This window comes from Oxyura jamaicensis, chromosome 1 (genome assembly GCF_011077185.1).
Source record: "Oxyura jamaicensis isolate SHBP4307 breed ruddy duck chromosome 1, BPBGC_Ojam_1.0, whole genome shotgun sequence".
Lineage (NCBI taxonomy): Eukaryota > Metazoa > Chordata > Aves > Anseriformes > Anatidae > Oxyura > Oxyura jamaicensis.
Genome location: NC_048893.1, coordinates 196188395 through 196209686, shown reverse-complemented (window position 1 = coordinate 196209686; position 21292 = coordinate 196188395). Strand labels below are relative to the sequence as shown.

Below are 21292 nucleotides of genomic sequence, written 5' to 3'. Positions count from 1 at the left end.
AGCCTACATGAAATAGTTTTCATTTCACTGGGCAAAGAATACTTTACCCTGCCCCTTTACAGACTTTGTTTGTGAAGATATATTCCAGCACAAAGCCACAATTTGTCTGAGTTTCTTAAATGAAGAGCACCCCATGCAAAAAGTCATTTAGGACTGTAACAGATGCATTGCTTTATTTAGGCAAAAACAGTCTTGTTATCTGTCATCTCGCAGCTGATGTAAGAGCTCTGAATGGAGCCTTGGCATTATCTGTTTGACAATGATTTGATGCAATACTACACTGCTATAAATTAGTGTCAAGAAGCAAAATGCTAATGATAAGGGCGCCTCTCTACACTGGTGATTTAAATAGCATGTTTCTTTAAAATTCAACACTGACTCACTCTCTTTTAAATAACCCCCCTCCATGCTATTTAAATAATACGTAGCTCTACTGCATATTACCTTTGATTCTGAGTACTTCAGTGTTTACCTGAAAAAACATCCAAACAACCTTTTGAACACTGTGCTGAATAACACTGTGAAACATATTGATTTGTGTACTTAAAAAATATAAAAAAGAATATTAGGAAAACAGTTGGACTCTAGTTGCTCATGCTCTACAGTGAGCAGAACTGAGGCTGAAAGTGGCTTTCTGTTCTATCTTGGAGATGATATCAAACATAGGTGAAGTCCTGAACAGCATTTAAATTTTTTTTTCAGTATATTTCAGGAATCTGTTTCATTTTCTTTCACGCAAGTAAAGAGGCATTATTTAGATAATTTCTCATAATTGATGGAATTAGTTTGCTCTTGGATTCCCAAACCTTCAGGCACATAATGGATAAGCAGTGATAAACTCATTGCTACCATCATATTTTAACCAGATGAGGATTCAGACACATGCATTTAGAAGTGTTTTCTTTGTTGCAGTTTTAAGTGTTGATGAGCACTGCTGATGGCATAAAAGCTTTTCCCCAAGTTTTAACTGAAACATTCTAGTTTTTTATATCTAGGTAAATATGCCAATATATCAACCTTGTCCTTCTTCATTCTTAAACACATACATCTGACACACTCAATGCTCTTCAGGACTGAAGTCATTTCCAAGACGGTGCTAATGAAAAAGAAATCACTATGAATTAAAATCTATTATGTTTTACTAGTAACTCTCTACTACAGGTGTTATCTACACATTGAAGCATATAAAGAAATGGAAACAGAGTCCTCAAAAAGAAGAAAATACATGTTATCCTTAAGGGTATTTAATAGTAAGTTACGTTACTTACTCATCAGAATAAAACAAAGATTTTAGAGCAATATCTTTTAAAACTGGGTCTTAATAGATGACAAATAAATCCTTCCCAAGTCTAAAATCTTCCCATCACCTAAAAGTTCATCTTGCCCAGGATAAAAAAGTTTTGAGATGGCAAATGAGCTCTGCAGTAAAAGTGAGGGAAAATAATAATGATCCCAAAGAGCAAGAAGGCCCTCCTGTTGAGGATATATTATGAAGAATGTCTCTTTCAGCCAGGTTATAGGACTTCTGGTCTGAATTTCTCAGGTCATTCATGTATACAAAAAAAGGCTGTAAAGAGGGGTAACCATCACTTCAGCTGGTACAGAATTTATCATTTTGAAACAGCATCTTAATCTGCACCTGGAAATGAACTGGAAGATAACAGTTTACAGATCATAAGCATTACATCTATTGTAAAAAAAGGATCATTTCTGTACCAATTAAAAGTCACTGAAAGAGAATCATGAGTAATGTTCTGGCAGAAACAAATCATCATTTGGCATAATCTGCCCTCTGTGTGTTAATATTAAAATCCTCCCTTGGGTCTAAACCGTGGTTCACACAAAAATTGAAGTATAAATTTCCCTTGTTCCATGATAAGTTCTGTTGTGAACAATGGCATGTCTGGAAACATTCATATTATCAATCCTAAAATCCATGTGTATTTCACTGAGGAAGGAAATACAGCTACCTGTCACTTCTAGGCAAGATATATATGGCTGAGGAATGACAAGACTGTTATCCTGCACTGTCATTTATATAGGCCGAATTCCTAGTTTAAGTTAACAATTAAATAACCCCAAATCATCCCCATACCACTCATATCTAAAGTGCAAGGAATCAAAAGATGAAAATGAACCACCAGGATGGTTGCATTCCAGTATATTCTGTCTATGAGGCTATACAATATTCCCACTCAAGAATTCTCATTTTTCTTTGGTGTTCACTCAATGTAGTTTTTATACACTGAACATACAAGCCGTCTTCATGACCACTGAATTCAGATAATTTATTGGGAAGAGACAAAGAAATATCTACCAAGGGGGTATCTGGTTAATGGCAGGAAGGGTAGCAAGAGTGGGGCCTGTGGACTTCTGAATTTGATGGAGTTAGGAAAATGAGTATAGAAAAAAGTATCAAGATAGATAAAGAAGAGAAGATAGGTAAGGACAAAAAGAAAAGTCAGGAAGAGATGGTAGAAGAAAGGAAAATCAAGGGAATAGGAAAGTAAAGACATAACAGAAGAGTCATATGAAAGAAATCCTCAGATGCCTGAGAATAGCTCACGATGCCACTTGTGTTGACTACTCCACCTTGATTGTGTAGCATTAGCAGCAACCCTATTGTTGTCCTGCTGTGACTAGAGGAAAAATACCATGCTATGCAATTCATTCAAGTGAAAAAGATTGCAAATGAGTGCTTAAGGACAAGGCATTTAGTTATATTGTTTATATTCTTTTTTTTTTTTTTTTTTTTTCACTCCTAAGATCTTGTTTCCTTCCCTGCATCAAGTGTACAGTTGATACAGACCATGTTTCCATCAATGTAATTGTTTGCCCATAGATCGCTGTCCAGCTTTTGTACAGTGTTTTTACTAAATCAGACCTTGGAGCTGTTACAGATGTGGGAGAGAGGTCTTGTTCTTCTCCGAGTGCAGAGGCAAACAGAATTAATATATCTCCCTTTGTCTTTTCACTATTTGTATTATTAATTAACTCTCAGAACAACATAATTAATTCCCCACACTCACACAGTAGCAAACTTTACCTAAGGGTTTCACCAGATGATCCCCTTCTTTTCCACAGGTTCACCAGGCTGCTTGACCGGCTTGCAGCCGAAGATGACTTTCCATCCCCTACGTGCATGCGGACCACAGTCGATGTGGTGAATGCGCTGCGTACATTCCTTTCAGGCTTAGCAAGGATGATATAGACCTTGGGCACAAACATACAGCCAAGGGCCACCGTGGCACTCAGACTCACCGAGAAACACATGGTAATTATCTTGTAGTTGCTTCCAAAATATATTGGCACAAAAGCCAGCCAAATGATGCAGGTGGTATACATTGTAAAGGCAATATACTTTGCTTCGTTGAAATTAGCTGGGACATTTCTTGTCTTAAATGCATAAAAGGTGCAACTCAAAATTAATAATCCATTATATCCAAGGGGAGTTACAACACCCAGGTTGGTAGTGTTACAAATCAGGTAGACCTCTCGGATGCTTGGGTAATCATGCATTATATCAGGTGGCTCCATTATAAAGAGGGCAACAATTATGCCTAATTGTATACATATCAAAATGAATGCAATAACCAGTTGGGCACAGGCACTCATGAACCTAGGTTTCTTTGTACAAATTTTCTTCTTGCTGCCAGCCAGGATTCTTGCAATGCGGTTGGTTTTAGTTACTAGAGCAGAATAACTCATAGCTGGGGAGAGACCTATGCCAATTCGTTGAAGATAACAGTAAATCTGTTGAGGTTTTGCGATGAGACAGAAAGTGCACAAGTAACCCAAGCAGATGCCAGCTAGAATGATATAGCAAAGTTCTCGGCTGGATGATTTGACCACTGGAGTATCACGGTACATTATGAATATAGCTGTAACAAACAAGGTGGCCAGCAGACCCAGGCATGCAAAAACAACTGCTGCAATTGGTTCAGGATCACCCCATCTGAGATACTGGACTGGGATGAGGTCACAACCTACAGAAAAGAAAAAGAAAAAAAAGGAAGGTAAATTGAGGTTTGTAGGAGTGAGATTCTTTAATGGTAAAGCTACAGATTCTTCTGATATTTCTATTCTTTTTCTCTTTCAGGAAGATGCCTTTCTAATAACAGTAGGTTAAGATTATGTTGATATAATGGCAATATTTTTCAGTGGTAGCTTATTTCAGCAACAAAGTTTATCTGTTTGGAGTCTAACACAGTGATTGAAAAAATGACCAAACTGATTAAGAGAAGTCATAGAATCACATAATCTTAGAATGGTTTGGGTTGAAAGGAACCTTAAAGATTATTTAATTGATCTGTCCTGTTCCATGGGCAGGGACACCTCCCACCAGACCAGGTTGCACAAAGTGCATCCAGCCTGGTCTTGAGCACTTCTAGGGATGGGGCACCCACATCTTCTCTGGGCGACCTTGGCCAGTGCTTCACTGTCCTCGTCGAATTTCCTCCTAATATCTACTCTAAACCTATTCTCTTTTAATTTAAAGCCATTCCACCTTGTCCTATCACTATACTCCCTGACAAAGAGTCCCTCCCCAGCTTTTTTGTAGGCCCATTTTAGGCACTGGAAGGCTGCAAAGAGGTCTCCCCCAGAGCCTTCTCTTCTCCAGTCTGAACAACACCCACTCACTCAATTTGTCTTCATAAAAGAGGCTCCAGTCCTCTCATCATCCTTGTGGCCCCCCTCTGGACTTGCTCTAATATTTCCACATCTTTCCTGTGCTGGGGGCCCAGAGCTGAACTCAGTTCTCCAGGTGATGTCTCATGAGAGCAGAGCAGAGGGGGATAATCATCTTCCTTGCCCTGCTGGCCATTCTGCTTTTGATGCACCATCCAGCTTCTCATCCACCAACAATCCTCAGGGCTGTTCTCACTCCATTCTCCACCCAGCCTGTATTTGTGCTTGGGATTGTCCTAGCTCAGATATAGAGCCCTTGCACTTGGCCTTGTTGAACTCCACAGTGTTCTCATGGGCCCACTTCTCAAGCCTGTCCAGGTCCCTCTTGATGGCATCCCTTCTCTCCAGTGTGTAGGCCACACCACACAGCTTGGTGTCATGGGCAAACTTGCTGAGGGTACACTCAATCCCACTGTTCATGTCATTGACAAAGATGATAAACAGCGCTGGTCCCAACACTGTCCCCTGAGGAACACAGAGGAATTACTGATCTCCACCTGGCCATCGAACCATTGACTGCAACTCTTTGAGTGTGACCATCCAGCCAATTCGTTAGTCACTGAGTGGTTCCTCTGTCAAATCTATGTCTCTTCAATTTAGAGAGAAAGATATCATGTGGGACAGTGTCAAATATTTTGCACAAATCCAGATAAATGATGTCAATTGCTCTTCCCCTATCCACCAATGCTTTAACCCAATTATAGAATTCCACTAGATTTGTCAGGCATGATCTGCCCTTAGTGAATCCATGTTGGCTGTCACTGATCGCCTTCTTATTTTCCATGTGACTTAGCAGAGTTTCCAGTAGAATCTACACCCTGATTTTGCCAGGCACAGAGGTGAGGCTGACTCTGTGAGGTGAGGCCTGTAGTTCCCTGGGTCTTCCTTTTTCCCCTTTTTAAAAATTGAATGTTTCCCCTCTTCCAGTCAGTGAGAACTTCATTGGACTGCCACACCCTCTGAAATATGATGGACAATGGCTTAGAAACTACATCCACCAGTTCCCTCAGGACACATGGAGGTATCTCATAAAGTCCAATGGACTTGATCACCTTCAGTTCTTTAGACGGTCTGAAACATGATCTTCTACAGTAGGTGGTTCATCATTTTTCCAGTCCCTACCTTTGTCTTCTGGGATTTGGCTATGTGGTTAGAGCATTTACTGGTGAAGACTGAGGTAAAAAATTTAACTCAGCCTTTACCATAACCCAGGCAGCCTGTGTCCTTCTGGAGAGGGCCCACAATTTCCCTAGTCTTCCTTTTATCCCTGGTAGGTACATACCTACAGAAGCCATCTAGAGATGCTTAAACCCAGAGAAGTCATCTCTAATCACAGTGGAATGTTCCCTTTACATTATTTTAAATATAATAATTTATGAACAAATTTCAACATCAGATTTCATTTCTTTGATGTAAAATGCTTCAGAATTGTCTGTATATTATATACACTTTAAGAACCGGATGTCAATCATATTAATTATAACGTATTATAACTGTGAATTATATTGGTGCTTGTTTAATGATTATGTAGAGATTCTACTTGTCAAGAAAAGGAGAGTGTTTCTTTCTCAGATATGATACTTTTTCTCCAGCCAACATTTTATTGGATTAAAAATGCAGATGATATGTAATTTGGGATGTCCCACCATGCTCATTTCTTTACGTGTCATTCATGTTTTTGAGACTTTTGATGAATTAGTTCTCTCATCTAATTTATCAAATTAAACTGATTTTAGAGTCAAAGTTGAACTAAAACATGCAATGCTTTCTAAGGACAATTATTTTTTAGTTTACGCACAGGTTTTAATAAGTCATTCTTTGTACATATCATAAGCAAGAAGTTTTCCATTCTGCAGTGCACATATAAATGGACAGCAATAAAAACTCGCAGAAAAATTGTTATTGATCACCCTCCTCCGCCTCTTATTTTCTTTTGTACTGTAAAGCCCCTATGGCTCTGGAAGCCAAAAGAAATAAGGAGAGGACCTTGCTGCTCTGGGATGCAACTTCCTGATGATAGTAGACACATGGGTACTACCAGTCAGGGCAGGACTGATGGAAGAAGATTCTGGGGAGAAGGAAATGCAAATAAAAGCCTTAATTTTCCCCTGTACTTGTATTTAGTTTGACTAACCTTGATTGCAAATTATAAATGACTTCACAATTTAGGACTTAAACAATCAGATTGCTTGCTGTTGGCTGGGTTAGACAGAAAGGGGTCTCAGGGTGGGTGGTGGTAAGGAACATTTTCCTCATGGGGAAGCAGTGCTGGGCACTCAGCAGTGAGGATACTCTGGATGTCAACCAGTCCAAATTAATTAGGAAGTCTGGGACCTCAATATGGGACCTCAACATCTTGATGATCAGGAGTAAATTTAGACTTTTTTTTTTTTGTTTTGTTTTGTTTGGTGAGGGGGGGCAGATTTCTACATGAAAGAAGTCTAGTCCTTGTCTTTTCTTTTCAGTGGAGCTTAAAGTATTTTCAAGACTGTAATTGATATTCTTAATGGTAAAAATCTTTCCATGAAAATGATATTAATTAATATTGCAATTAAATCTTCTGCCATTTCATTATTTCCATATTCTATATTTCTATACAATTAATGCTATAAAAAATATAAGCAACCAAAATATACTGGTATAATCAATAGATTTTGTGGCAACAGTACAAGGCAAATAATTCTGTATTCCTGCAGAAACATCAGGATAATTGGGGTAACTAAAGCTTTGACATTACTGCAGTTAAAGGATACACATTTACAGTCAATGCAGGATAACAAAAATTTGCTTTTAGTTACTGAAAGCAGATTTTAATTTGCCATTTGTATTTTAACTGCTTTGGTGTGAAAAACTTTCTGTTGCAATAATAAAATTACTACTACTTTATGTAACAAAAATATTTAGATTTTCATGAAACACTCCCATGAGCGTTCATTGAAAATACCTATTTGACTCCTTTTGATTTTAAAGAGTTTACTTATATAGAGTGAGGGAGACAACAGGGTATTTCATTCTGACCTCATCAAGATTAATGTAGCACAGGAATTACATCATTATTTTATACCAGTGGGAGAAGGGTGAATACCAGAAAGAAATGTGTGAAGAACCCATGTGGGTTCTTCCACAAGTTTTATGAATGTTACCCTCTAAATCCATTTCCAGATTCACCAAAACTTAATAAATGTTATGGAGAAACAATTAGTCACTAGCTTCTAATGCTACTATAGATTCTTGGTCAGGAGAGAAGAGAAAACATTTTTACCTGACAACTGGCCTTTAGATGCAGACAATGATATGGAGTCTGACTTTTGCACAATTTCTAACATTGCAACAGAGGTGAAACATAGCCAAGCATTTCTCACTGTTTTCAGACTATTTCATGCCTTCCTTGTTTTATTACCCTTTTACATTCTCTTAATACAATTCCTGAGAAAAGAGATGAAGAGATGAAAATTTGTGCTTTTTTTTTTTTTTTTTTTTTTTTTTTTCTCCATCACTTGGTGTATTTTGCAAGGGGAAAAGGGGAATGTTAAACTATGCAGTGATTTATTCTTCAATTAAGATTTAAGAACTGGATATTCTTTATAAAACAGTGATTGGTGTGATTTTCATATAACAGTTTTGAAGCTAATCATTTCCAACAGCACTTTGCAGAAAGAGGCGACTAGATCAAGTGAAAGACATATGAGAAAGCACTGTCCTTGTTCAGGTTAAGCTGATGACCAACATAATACCAAGGTAAATGATGTAAACTACTAACAAAAGAGCTCATTGATATCCCCTAAATAAGTGTATACTCAATGGTCATTTGGACAAGATTCTGCACCACAGCCCAGCTATTACACTTCATCAACATCTCCAAGCACCTGGAAAGTCTTCTCTCCTTGCTGGCTCATAAACTGCAGGTGGAACAGAGCCAGCAGCCCTGTCTTGTGGTCTAAAGTGTAGTAAGGTAATCTTTCACTTCTGGAAAGGCAGTTAGGAGCCAGTCCAATTTGAAGCAGGTGTAGAGCTGTCGTACTCTGTGCTCAGAAGTGTTCTACTTCTGGGACCAGAGCCCCAGTAAAACTGACATAAAACTATCTCTATGTTTCTCTAGTCAGAGACATAGCCAGTGGGAGCAAGGTACTAGACATCCATGTGAATAGCAAGAGAGAAGATATAAAATGTCAGAGTCCTATTTGACACACTAGGGAAAGGTTTTCTAAAAGGATCATTAAAAAAATATAATATAATAATTTGTGCCACAAATGTGATGAGAGCCCTTGAAGGTTTGACCACTTCATAGGTCTGTTAGTATCCTCTGCTCTCTCTGTAGAGCTAAACTTATCACTTACTTCTGATCTTTCATATTCCTTTAAAATTAGTTCATCTGGGATAAGAGTTCACAGATGTGAACTTTTCAGTGGATTAAGGTATCCTGGACAGTGAGTTAAACACCTTAACATAATACCTGTTTTTCTTTCTTTGCTTTTCACAGATTCTTTCATGAATATTAGGAGTTCAAACACCAAAGCTGAAACCTAAACAACATAGCAACTTCTTCGTTGTGAAAGAGATTCTCCACACAGGGCTTAGCACCCATTATTTAAAGTGTATTGATGCCATGCTATGCTGAGAGGGGACATTTTTAACATTCTATTACTAACTTTTGGTGGCTTTAGCTTTGGTAATTTGAAATATTAAAATCAATAGCTATTTGTCTTGTTCTGGTGGAACCTCTCATAATTACTAAAACAGGAAAGCATTCAGGAAACAGGAAACCATGTATTGGCTAGGACCTGCTGTAGGTCCTAGGTTGGCACATCTACTATCCGTGAAGGTGGGTTTTCATGGTCAATGGGAGTGGCTGAGAACGGAGCACATCTCTTCTGCATCCTCAGCAAAGTAGGAGCTGGGACCTGTCACATCCTAAACTGCAACAGCTGGGGTCTCTGCATCTCAGGAGGTTTATTTTCAAGCAAGTAAACTACAATGATTTAGCTCTGCATTGTAGCAAAAGGCAAGGCCATGAATAGTTAAAGTTATTCTGCTATCACATGAGGAATGATTCCTTAATAACAAAAGTGCAGAGTGACTTGAACAACTGATGAATTGCAACAATTTGGTACATCCATATGTTAGCTTTAATGTTTTGATTTAAATTTCACCCCCCAAAAATGCTGTCTTCATGAGTTTAAAATGTTTTGTTCAGAATATGTCATGATCAGCAAACTTTCCATAATGTAAGGAACAATTACAAGTGGATCCTTCTGGCTTTCTTGACAAGTCCCCCTTCATCCAGCCCAGGAACCTCGAAGAGCTGTTCATTGAGCTCAATGTTCTTGAACCAGCTCACATTGGCATGAAGTGCTGTGTGGCTCATGCTAGATACTTGGAATTTAAATAGGCTAAAATCTAAAGTCCTCATCTTATGTGAAACAAGAAACTGAAGGAAGAAAAGTCCACCAATCCAATGACAAGGGAAGTGAGAAAATAACACAGAGATCCTGGTTATAATATTGCCACCTGAACACTTAACTCATCCTCATCTGCTTTTTCCCAACAGGCTGATGTGAGAAGGAATTATGGAAATAGCTACATTTCATTTGGAATAAAAAGGAAAAGGAAAGGCAGGACATAGAAAATCAGGATGAAAATTAGATTTTAACTCTGCTGATGTGTATCTATAATGCTTAAATCAACCTGACAAAACATAGTGTCCTTTTTCTACCCTCTGTCTGTATTATAGCCTTAGTAATTATGATCAAAAGCAGGATCTTAATAATGTTTCAGCAGAAAAATCAATGTCAGCACAGGCTAAATTGTGTTCTGCCTTATGCTCACAACTGTCAGACAATTGCTGAATTACCAATGGTTATAACTTTATTACAAGCTGTGATGGAAGAAAGCCGTTTCACAGCAACAAGCAGTTACTTTGGGAAAATATTTCAGGCATGGATATGATTTTTTTTTGTTGTTTCTTTCAGGTTTCAGACTTTTGAGACATCCAGGCTTCAGACCCCCCTATATCAGCCCAGATGGGCAGGTTGCAGGAAGAACCAGCCAAAACCAGAACGAGCCACCTTCATATTTCAATGCTGAATATTGCCCCTGCCCTCATCCCCATGGATGGTGTGCACCAGGACTCCTGGGGCTCCCAGATCTATCTGTTTTCTGCTGATCTCAGTGACAGCACAAGCAATGCCTGCGGGATGAGGGAGCCATTCCATTGCACTTCTCAGTGCAGACCAGTGAAAGCCTAGGACTGGGAAAGAGCATGTTCTGAACAGGATACAGAACCAGTGTGTTCAGAGCCCACTGGAATGACTGTGTCACCTAGAGGTGGTGTCATTTTTTCAGTCCTTTCTGTTCAGGGATTGTTTGGATGCTCCAGCTCTCACCTGGCACTTTCAAATAGGAAGACTAGATCATAATGCTGCTGTCCTGGGCATATCGCACTTCACCAAGTGAAAGATTTTTTTGTGACTATAGCAAAATATATATTTGTGACTGTAATTTAACATCTAATACAATAATTTAACACAATAATTTTTGTGACTATAGCCTTATCCATGAATGTCAAAGAAAACTTCTCAAGAACTGTAAAATACTTCAGCTCCTATGTTCATCTGAATCTAATTAAGAAAATCAAATAACCAGCATATTTGGAGTACACAACAAGAGAGGAAAATGTCAATACAGCCTGAAGATAATCCAAATATCACTTAATTAATATCATCTGCTTTCTTTGTTTTCCCTGAGGTTACTAGACAAAACTGTTTCTGTTATTGTTCTGTGTTGTCCCTGAATCACAGAAAGAGGGAATAATTGTCTCTTCCCTCCACTCCCCACTCCCCTTAAAACTGTCCTTAAAACAATGACTAGAGATAACTGGAGCAAGATGTTCCTACAGCCCCTGGCAAAGCTATGGATTGCTGGTCTACTTGTCTGGTCTTCCCAAGGTATCCCTTCTGAATGCAGAAGGTCATGTCCTCAAAGTAAGCTGTTTTTCTTGGAGAACCAAAAAGCTGTCCTCATCAGACTACTGAAAAATTCTTTGCATTGAGATTTGGATCAGAGATGTTAAGAAAATCACTTAATTTCCATCGAAATACACCTAGCATTCATTTCTTTTCCTTCTGCTGTGAAAGTAACACCATGAGGAAGAGTGGAGAAGTGAGCATATAATTCTGGACGTCAAACCATGAGTTTCTCCTGATATAATTGAATATGGCTCATCCACACCAGTTGACTCCTGTGTATGGGTGTTTTTAACACAATGCATGAGGAAGAAAGGGAGCTACAGTGGATTGAAAAATTCATCTTGACACTAAGGCAGGAGGAAGAAATGGACTTGGAGTTCATTTTGAGATGGTATATGTAGACTGGGGAGAAAAGGAAAAGAGTATTATTAAGTCTGTGTTCAAGGCAGAGCCTGCTCCCTGGGGAACGTTTTGTGCACAAGGCATGAGACAAACATTTAAGAGGAAATAAAATATTGGCAGCTAAACATTGTCTTTCTAGCCTCAGCTTCTCTTCTAGATGGAGAAATCAGTAACTGATTTAATCAAGAGAAACTCTTCCTCCCACTTGTCTTTCCCTTTGGACTTGCTAAGCCTTATTATACTTGAGATCTCACAGCTCTTTTTCTGTCCTGAGAATAAATTTGCTTTCCTACACATATTGCATCCCTTCTGTCTTGTCCCCTTCTGCATCTGAATTCTGATATTCCACAGGTGGCTGAAAAAAACAATGCTAAACTCTGTTCCTTTCTGTGTGCAACATCCTAGTCATTACATGTTTTATATATTGATGTTTGTGGCACAAAAGTGATGCTGGTCATTGAGCACAAGAAAGATGAAGTAATGTTTTGCTGTGTGAGCCAAGAAAGGATTCCAAAAATGTTTTTATCCAAGTTTAGATCTCTGGCAGACAGTGAGGTGCTGCGCCATATTGAAAGCCTTCTCATTTGCATGGATGATATATTTACTGAAGATGCAAAAACAGGATTCTCATATGAATGTGACAGTGCAAGGAAGACTTACTCCAATGAGCTTTTTATGTATAGCCTTGTGGAGCTAACCTTACCAAAGATATGCTTTATTTGGTAGCAAAGAGGCATAGGCTGTTGCAGTATTAGATGTAGGGATATTTCAAGGAGACTGGTGTATGCTTTGTAAAAATAATAGGATATTTCCTAACTAGAATACAAAATACACCTCCCTCTCCTCACTTTTAATTCATATGTATTACTACATTTTATACTGTAAACAAGGTTAGACTGAGAGGCAATTTCTTTACAAGCTGCAAAAGTTGGGGATATAAATATGATCATAAAAATATACAGCTCAATATATTGTATGGATAAACTGGGAATAGATTTTTTAAAATCTGTTTTTGATACAAGGCTAAATAAGACCAGATCCAGCCAGCATGTGTATAGTAATTTAGATGGGAACTACAGAGCCATGAAGAAATGATGATGGGTGTCCTGTTACCAGGAATGCATACAGCAGTACTCATGGAAGCCTAGCAGGGTTCAGTGTTCAAATACTGTTTGCTGAATTTGTTCCTGGCTGAAGAGCAAGGGCTAGATCTGTTGAGGAGCACTGCTTGGTACTGGTGTCCAAGAGGTTATTTTATGTGTGCATATCAGCTTTGGTCCCTGTAAAGGCATAAAATGCATGTCTAAAGCCAGATCCAGATGAATGGTTTGCAAAATGTAGCAGCACATGTATTATACGAAAGAGTTGGCTTGACTAAAGATATCTACTTTCCTTTAAAATAATCAGAGCTATGTAGAAAATTGTTGATTCAGCCCACAGGGCCTTTCAAAATGCTACCCTTTCCTGCTTTTTTGTCCTGAGGGCAAAGTAATGCCTTCAAAAGATAAATCCTCCCACAAGCCCAGACTAATGCTTTGGCTAAGGCCAAGACCTGAGTGCCCTAGGGAACCAGCAGAAAGGATTGAACCCCAAGGCTTCCCTGATGGCTGTTCTCTTCACTTTGTCTTATGTACAGTTCATACAGGCTAATTACCCCAAATTCTCTGAGTCAACGGGCAGTTCCCATCACCCATGTTTCAGAACTGGACTCTATGTTAATCAGTTTAAGCACTTAGAGCTTTCCCGCTTAACCTAGTTTAGCAGCTGCTGATCCAGTCGATCTACTTTGGGTAAAAATTCAGGTGCTCATTGAAACAAAAATGTGATCTGGGATCTGCCACATGTCAGACAAGAGCCCTGGTGTTTGAAGAGCTGACTGCAATGGCTGACTTTCATAAGTTGACCAGGCTTGACCAGGCCTGGTCCCTGCAATGCTGAGTCCTGGATTCTGATGGATGGCCTAGCTAGAATGTGAACCTGAGTTACACCATGTCCTGTGTAGTCTGCAATGGGGGAAAGGGTCACATTGGTCAGTGCTCTTTTTCTCCTTTTTTTTTTTTTTTTTTTTTTTTCTCAATTTCCATGACATAAGAAAGCTTTCCTTGATGTGAGAGGGATTTTCTGTGTAATTTTCTGTGTGATTGCTCAGGAAGGCAGGGCTTTGGGAGCAGGGCTGGAGGAGAGCTTACAAATCTATTTTATTGATATTTCAGTTTTCTTACTTCAAATTTTTTTCTTAAAGAAAGTTTAATATTTGAAATATCCTGATAAATCCCCTATCAGTTTCATGACTAAATTATATTTTTGCAGTAATTAGGTATCCTAGCTTGTGTATTACCACAATATAGTATCCCATACCTGGGAATGAGTTTGATTAACTTCATTGATAAAAATCTATCTATAGGCCAGACCTTGCTTGTCTTTCTTTTACTTATATAAATTCATCCAGCACTGTTTTTCCTTTTGTCTTCCTTCTCTTTCATCTCATTTATTTCTTCCCTCTTCCATAGAAATAAGTAAACCGAGTCTGTGAGCTTCTCTGGAAAAAGCCTGTCTCTTCTCCCTTTGTACAAAGTCTGTCACAATGAAAACTTGATCCCCGAACAGCATTTTGAAGCGTCTGTGTGCTCTAAGTGTCTGCATACTCAAATTCTGTTTTTTAATTATAAAGAAGAAGGGCTGTGGGATACAAGTGTTAGTGATTTTTGCCTCTGACGTAAGCAAACTGGCATTCTGCAAGAGTGTAGAGATCTACACTATGGCAAGGAGAACATGAATCTTATATTTTAGCAGACTCCATGGTGAACAAAGGACTGTTGCAAACCTAAGTCTGTTTGGAGCACTCATGCTGACAGAAGCAGTAATTGCAACTACTAGTTCAGAGTAGGAAGGATATATTACACAACTCTTTTGTGCCTGCCTGGGAAGAAAATAAAACCATCTAAAATCTGATCTCCCTTAATAACTTTTACAATGATGACCCATTTTTTCTACCTGTTTGATGAAGCTCATGATCTACATCACCTGTTTGGTGTTAGGACAACTTTGAATTCAAAACCAGGATTAGATTTTTTATTTCTAGATCCAGTAATTCATGTCTTTAGAGAGCAGCTCAATTAAATGAAAGACTCCTGGATCTCGAGGCCAGATGCCAAATACTGGTCTTAGTTCAAAATTCAGTTTTATCCCTCAGTTCAATCTGATTGAAACAGTCCTCATACTCACTTATATATGGCTTTTGTTTCTTCAGCTTAACAGATGAACATTTCAATTGACAACATAAGCACACCCATAACTTATTTACCTGTAAGTTCATCGTTGGGCCAGGAGCCGAGCTGGCAGGCCTTGCATGTATATTCATCAAAGACATATTCATTCTCTTTACAAGGGGTGCAGGTCCAACAGCAACTGACTTCTCCTTTACGGATCACCTGAGACAAAAATCAACATTTGGTTTAGCAACACAAATATACAATCCTGCTGTCCCTGTTGCTAATTTGATTTCATTTTTTAAGAGATTATTTTTATTTTATTTTAAAAATAACTCCTTTTCATGATGTTTGCTTATCCAAAACCATGACCGAAGTTCTCAGTTTTCACACCATGTATATACCAGTAGAAATAAAAAAAAATCAACTGAAAAAAAAAGTATAGATGGGGTTACAGAACCACAACCTGTGATTTTTCCCTCTCTTTGAAGAAAATTAGTAAAATTCAAAATTTAACAGATGTCAATGTGCAAACAGAAACCAATGCATGATATTCAAGGCATATAACTCACTCCATTGTGGTCAGTACAGGGAATCACGTCAGTAGCATTATTTAACAGAATCACAGAATGGTTGAGTTTGGAAGGGTTCTCTGGAGGCTATTTGTTCCAACTTGCCCTGCTCAGGCAGGTATACCCAGAGCAGGTGGCCCAGGACTTCAAAAGCCATGAGGTTATCCAAGGACTCCACAACATCTCTGGACAACCCATGCCAGTGCTCTGTCACCCCCACAGAACAGAAATGCTTCCTTATGTCTTGTGTTCTTGTCTGCACCCATTGCCTCTTGTCCTGTCACTGGGCAGCACTGGGAAGGGCTTGAGTGTTCATTACCCAAAGATTTTTGGGTTGTTAGTTTTCATCCGGTTGTGAGTAATTTGTTAAAACAGAGTTTTTCCAAACATTAAACTGAGCATCCTCTTCCAGAATCATTTAGATTATTGCATGTCTAATTAACACTTAGGAGTGAGAATGTTATCTTCATCCATTTTAACATCTGACCTGATTTCTCATTTTATAATTTGCTACCAAATGATATTGCATACTCATGACTGAGATGTAGATTTTTCAAGATCCTTATTTATCATTTCTGGGCTTTGAAAACATCTGTGCTTCTTGTCAATATGTCTTTCTTTTGTAAGAAAAGCATTCCCAGTCTCTCTGTTCTTTCCAAACAATTTATAAACAAATAGTTCCAATGATAGCATAAGAAGTAGGTTGACTTACGTTTTGGGTGGCTGTTTTTTTTAATGGTGAATTTAGAAGGGGACTTCAAAACCAAATGTCTTTTTATAACAATTTCAATAAATGAAGTGCAAAGGAATGTAACCAAAAAGGACTGTATTGCTCATATTGCTTTTTACAATGCAGAAGTGAAAAAATGTTTAATTTGCATCTTTTCATCAGCAACATGAGGACTTGAAAACTACAATTTGGGGTTTTGTTTTTAAAATTGTAGAGCATGAAAAGAGGTAAAGATCACCTGAATAGTTAAACTTGGAGAAAAGCAGTAAGAGCATAAATGATTTGTTCTATAAGGGTTTAGACTACAGCCACTTGCAAAGCAGCATATCTGTCCTCCAGAAAAAAAATCAAATCTTTTGATTTGTTCTAGTTCAAGATGAAACAAAAAGCTAAACACATGATTTTTAAAAATATATTGTGTTTGGGAAAATATTTTTTCAGAAACCTTGTACTAATTTTTAGACATATTTTTGTAAATGATGCATTGTAAAAATCATCATTTTACACTGTCTAAAACACTCAAGAAAGTGAAATGTCAAAATAAAAACCATATGGGATTATTAAAACAATTTTATCAAAACAATTCATTTACAGTTTTCTATTAAACTTTTCAACAAACCAACTTCTTCTTAAATTTCTTCTAAAAGACTTAGAATTTGACAAATCTGACAGAAAACTTGTACTCTGAGTATTTATTCCCAGCACTAACTGTGATTATGTATCTTTCTCTAGGAATCAAAAATAATATTCTCAATCACTCAGAATCACGTCAGATATTTTGTATATAATAATTTAGCCAACTACTTCATCCTTTTATTTGTCATTTCTTGGACATTTTTGTGTGAACACTTTCAATAATAAAGGAATCTTTTCTGTCTCTTAAAAAAAATAATAAAAAATAATAATAATAAAAAATATTTCACCCTCCTCTTGTCATTGTCTAATTCGTTGAACCTGTACTTATTTGAATATTTGTATGTCTTTGCGTTATTTCAAATGTATACAGTTGTGTTTGGATTTTATCCTGTCTTGCAGATGGATATACCAAATACTGCTGAGTAATAGCATATTATTACACAAAAGTTTCAAATTCCTCCATAATAGCTTGGTCCCACAAGATTCTTTAATAAAGCCACCATGGGGCTACTCAGGGTAAAGCTTTCCGCACCATCTGTGAAAGCCATAAAGATAAAGGACTGTAACATAAACTTTGAGATTTATAGTCAACGGCCTAAAGAAGAGCATAAAGAAAACTTCAGATACTGGACTTCAAGTACACATATAAGTGTGTGATGAACTGCCTTGACAGAGAAGAATCCTCCTGGGAGTTTCCTTGAAAGCATAAGCAGAATGTGGAAGGAACCTTAATGACGGTTAATGAAGACACTTCCCATCAGCTGAGCTGTGGAAACATTGTAAAGGATCTCAGAGTCACCCTGTTCTGAAATAATATCTGTTTGTCCATATCTATCCTCTCAAATATACGTTTTTGTAGCTGGAGCAGGCTAGCATGCTGTAAAACTATGATTAATTACTGTGGGTGTAATTCATCCCACTTTCCTTTATGTGTCTGCTGAAAGTGTGTTCTTATCTGAACCAATTGCCCCAGCTGGACAGTGAAAAGAAATAAGTGCTTCTATATCAAGATTCATCTTATCTATTTTTAAATCCTAACTAAGAATGAGAGGACTCCTGATCTTGAAAAATCTACATATTTCCACTGACTATAAATAAAGTTTGAAACTCTCGTATAACTTTATATGCATGCACTGGAGACACATATATTTAATCTGATGAAACTTGTTTACTGAATGCCAACGACCACCTATTGAATAAATCATGGTAACTGTCCTAGAACTGTACAAGACTGAGAAGAGTTTCACCCTCTGTGTTGCAGAGCATGGTCAGCCTCCCATCAGCCCCTGCTCATCTTCCAGTGAAAGGTCTGAAATTAAAAATGCCTTTTTTTTTTTTTTTTTTTTTTTTTTTCCAATCTTAGCCACTCTGTTGTCCCTACTCATCCCTTCAGTCCCTGAATTTTCATGTAAATGTTTGCAAGGTAAGCCAAAGACTTGCAGCATTTTTGGGTCATTAGTGTCATGGAATGCTCAAGAATAACAGAGTACCATAAATATATGACAGATTTGTGCACCCCCACTCTTTACACCAACAAAGAAAGGAAGGAAGAAAAAATCTAAAACCTAAGGAAGAAAGGAAATGATAAAACAGGTATGATTAAAAAAAAAAAAAAAAAAAAAAAAAAAAAAAGTTACTTACTAAAATTTACTTACTTTTCCTGTAGTTCTAAGTAGCAGTAGTTACTCTGAAGATACCACAGATGCAAGGTCTGAGTAATAATGTCCCAGTTTAGGTGCCTATGTCTAGCACTGAATTAGTAGCAATTATTATTTATGAATTACCTGCAATTGCACTGACAAATCTCAGTCACGGATTTGCATTCTGCTGAATCAGATATTAATAAAATATGAAACAAAATAAAATAAAACAAACAAAAAAGAAAAACCTGCTCTAAAGCATTTAGAATAAAGTGTTAAAAAAGGTAACAGTTCATAGATGTAGGAGTACAAGAAAATAGCAATTCATGAAAACAGTGGGATGACTATTATCCTAGTAAGAACTATATACATAAGTTTGTACACTTTAATTAAGATGTAGGATACTGTCTCCATGCAAGAGTCAGGAAAATCTTGTTTTCAAATTTCATGGCTATGCATATGACTGAAATAAATGGAAAAAATATTTACCTTTATCTGGCCTTTTTCACAGGGTTCACTGCACACAGATCTGATGATATTATTTTTCTCTGACCATATTTCATCATCATCCATTTTCAGCTCACCATTGTCCCAGCTGCCAACATTGATATAATCAAAGTAGTCTTTCCCCATTTTCTTAAAATTCATGATTTCGTATCTTTGGAAACACAAAGGGAAAATAAGGTGAGTTTAGGAAAGCATCATCTGATCTAGTGAGAGATGTCTCTGCCCATGGCAGGGGTATTGGATTAGATGTTCTTTTAAAGGTGCATTCTAACCCTAACCATTCTCTGATTTTATGATTACAAAATGTTTCACGTTAAAGTAACACCATACAGTCAACATAAATCTTATTAAAACTAAATGAAAAATTTCCAGCATTATGTTTGTCCTTGAGGTTCTCCCTCTTGTGAGATCCTGAAAATTCACTGAACCCTCAGAAGCTAAATTACTGAGCTCTTTAGACTTTATTTTTTTAAGGAAAACAATGAAACAAGACAATGAAACAAGATTCACACTCTCTACCTTCAGGCATTGAAATGTACTAAGTAGGGAACCTCAGCCATTCTAGTTCCCTTTTATAGCAGATGCAGAGAAACCTAAACACGTGATGGTGATTCCCAATACCAAATGCTCCTCGCTGTCTGCAAGTGCCCATTTATCTGTTGAGAGTAATCCAGGTAAGTGAGGTAGAAGCAATCTAGACCTGTAGAATGAAAAGACTTTGACTGCATAACAAAATTTGGTGTGACACCTGGAGAGGTATCAGGCATCATCGATCAGGCATAGACTCCAGGACTCCGGGACTTGCTGGAGTCTTCAGGGAGACCTGATCAAGAGACACTGCTTCTTTATTTCTTTTTCTTTCACAGAATTGTAGCATCAAATGCTATTATCACCCATCCACACAACCCACTTCACGTTTAAATAATACCTCAGTGATCAGAACATGTCTAATTCCTCATAGAATATACGGAAGGGAAAGAGTATTCATACGTCAGATCTAGGCTGCTTCTGGGTAAGACCTTTTTGACCTTTATTAACAGAAGTGTTAACAGTACAGCCAGAGCTGATCCCAATGTTCAGGCTCACATTTCTCCCTCTCCCTCTTCCTCTTACTTTCTTATTAGCTCCCACAGAGTCCTAAAGAAAGTCTGTGGAGCAGCCTAGGATTCATCAGCCTCCTACTATCATGCTGAAGACCAGGTCCTGCCGTACAAGTCAGTTCTTTTGGCATTTGTAATTCATGCTTAGACAGTTGGGCAGTTCCTGAAGTAATGACGTTATGTGTTCTTTACTTCCTTTTCAGTGAATTTTGCAGTAATCACACTAAACAACATGATATTCACTGATGAAAAATAAATGATATAAACAGAGAATGAATATGAATGCCATCATAGGCCTATAAAACCTGGCTGGATCATAAGTGAGGAGCCTACGTTTTCTTGGCAGCAGGCAAAAAATTAGTCCCCAGGAGAAAGCATATTGACTGAGTTGGATTAAGAGTTATATTGTCAGAGTACACATTATGAAGCCCAATCTAGAGATAATGAAAAGAACCAACTCATTAAATCATTCAGTCTCTTAAATAAGATACTAAAGGATCTCTTATAAATTTTGAGGTAATGGTTTTGAGACTAGCAAGCAGTAATCATGCTATAACATCAATATTTTTCCCAAGCTGACATAGTGCATATATATAGCAAAACTCTTCTGTTATGCTTTTCTCCATCCATGGATCTTAGAATGCTTTAAACAAAGAGATAAAGTCTAACTGTCTCAGTGGAGAAACTGTGTGAGGGAGTCAATGCCAAAGTCACACACAGGTCAGGATCAGGACTGCAAGCAACCTGTGAAAGAAAACGGAAGTGGAGCCTGACTGAATGGGTGATATGTTGTTATCCTTATCATGAGAGTCTTAAATCTTTCCAAAACTCCAAATCTTTCC

The 21292-nt window shown here is 37.7% G+C and overlaps 1 protein-coding gene across 4 annotated transcripts in view; it reads right to left on the bottom strand.

Annotated features, from left to right (window-relative positions):
* Positions 1-21292, bottom strand: part of GRM5 (glutamate metabotropic receptor 5) — a 282787-nt gene that overhangs the window by 23210 nt on the left and 238285 nt on the right. For all 4 annotated transcript variants that reach the window (XM_035329190.1, XM_035329208.1, XM_035329196.1 and 1 more), the window contains 3 exons: positions 19333-19501; positions 15361-15487; positions 3047-3986 (listed from right to left, as the gene is read on the bottom strand). In XM_035329190.1, the coding sequence (XP_035185081.1) occupies positions 3047-3986; positions 15361-15487; positions 19333-19501 (1236 nt within the window). The remainder of the gene's footprint in view (positions 1-3046; positions 3987-15360; positions 15488-19332; positions 19502-21292) is intronic.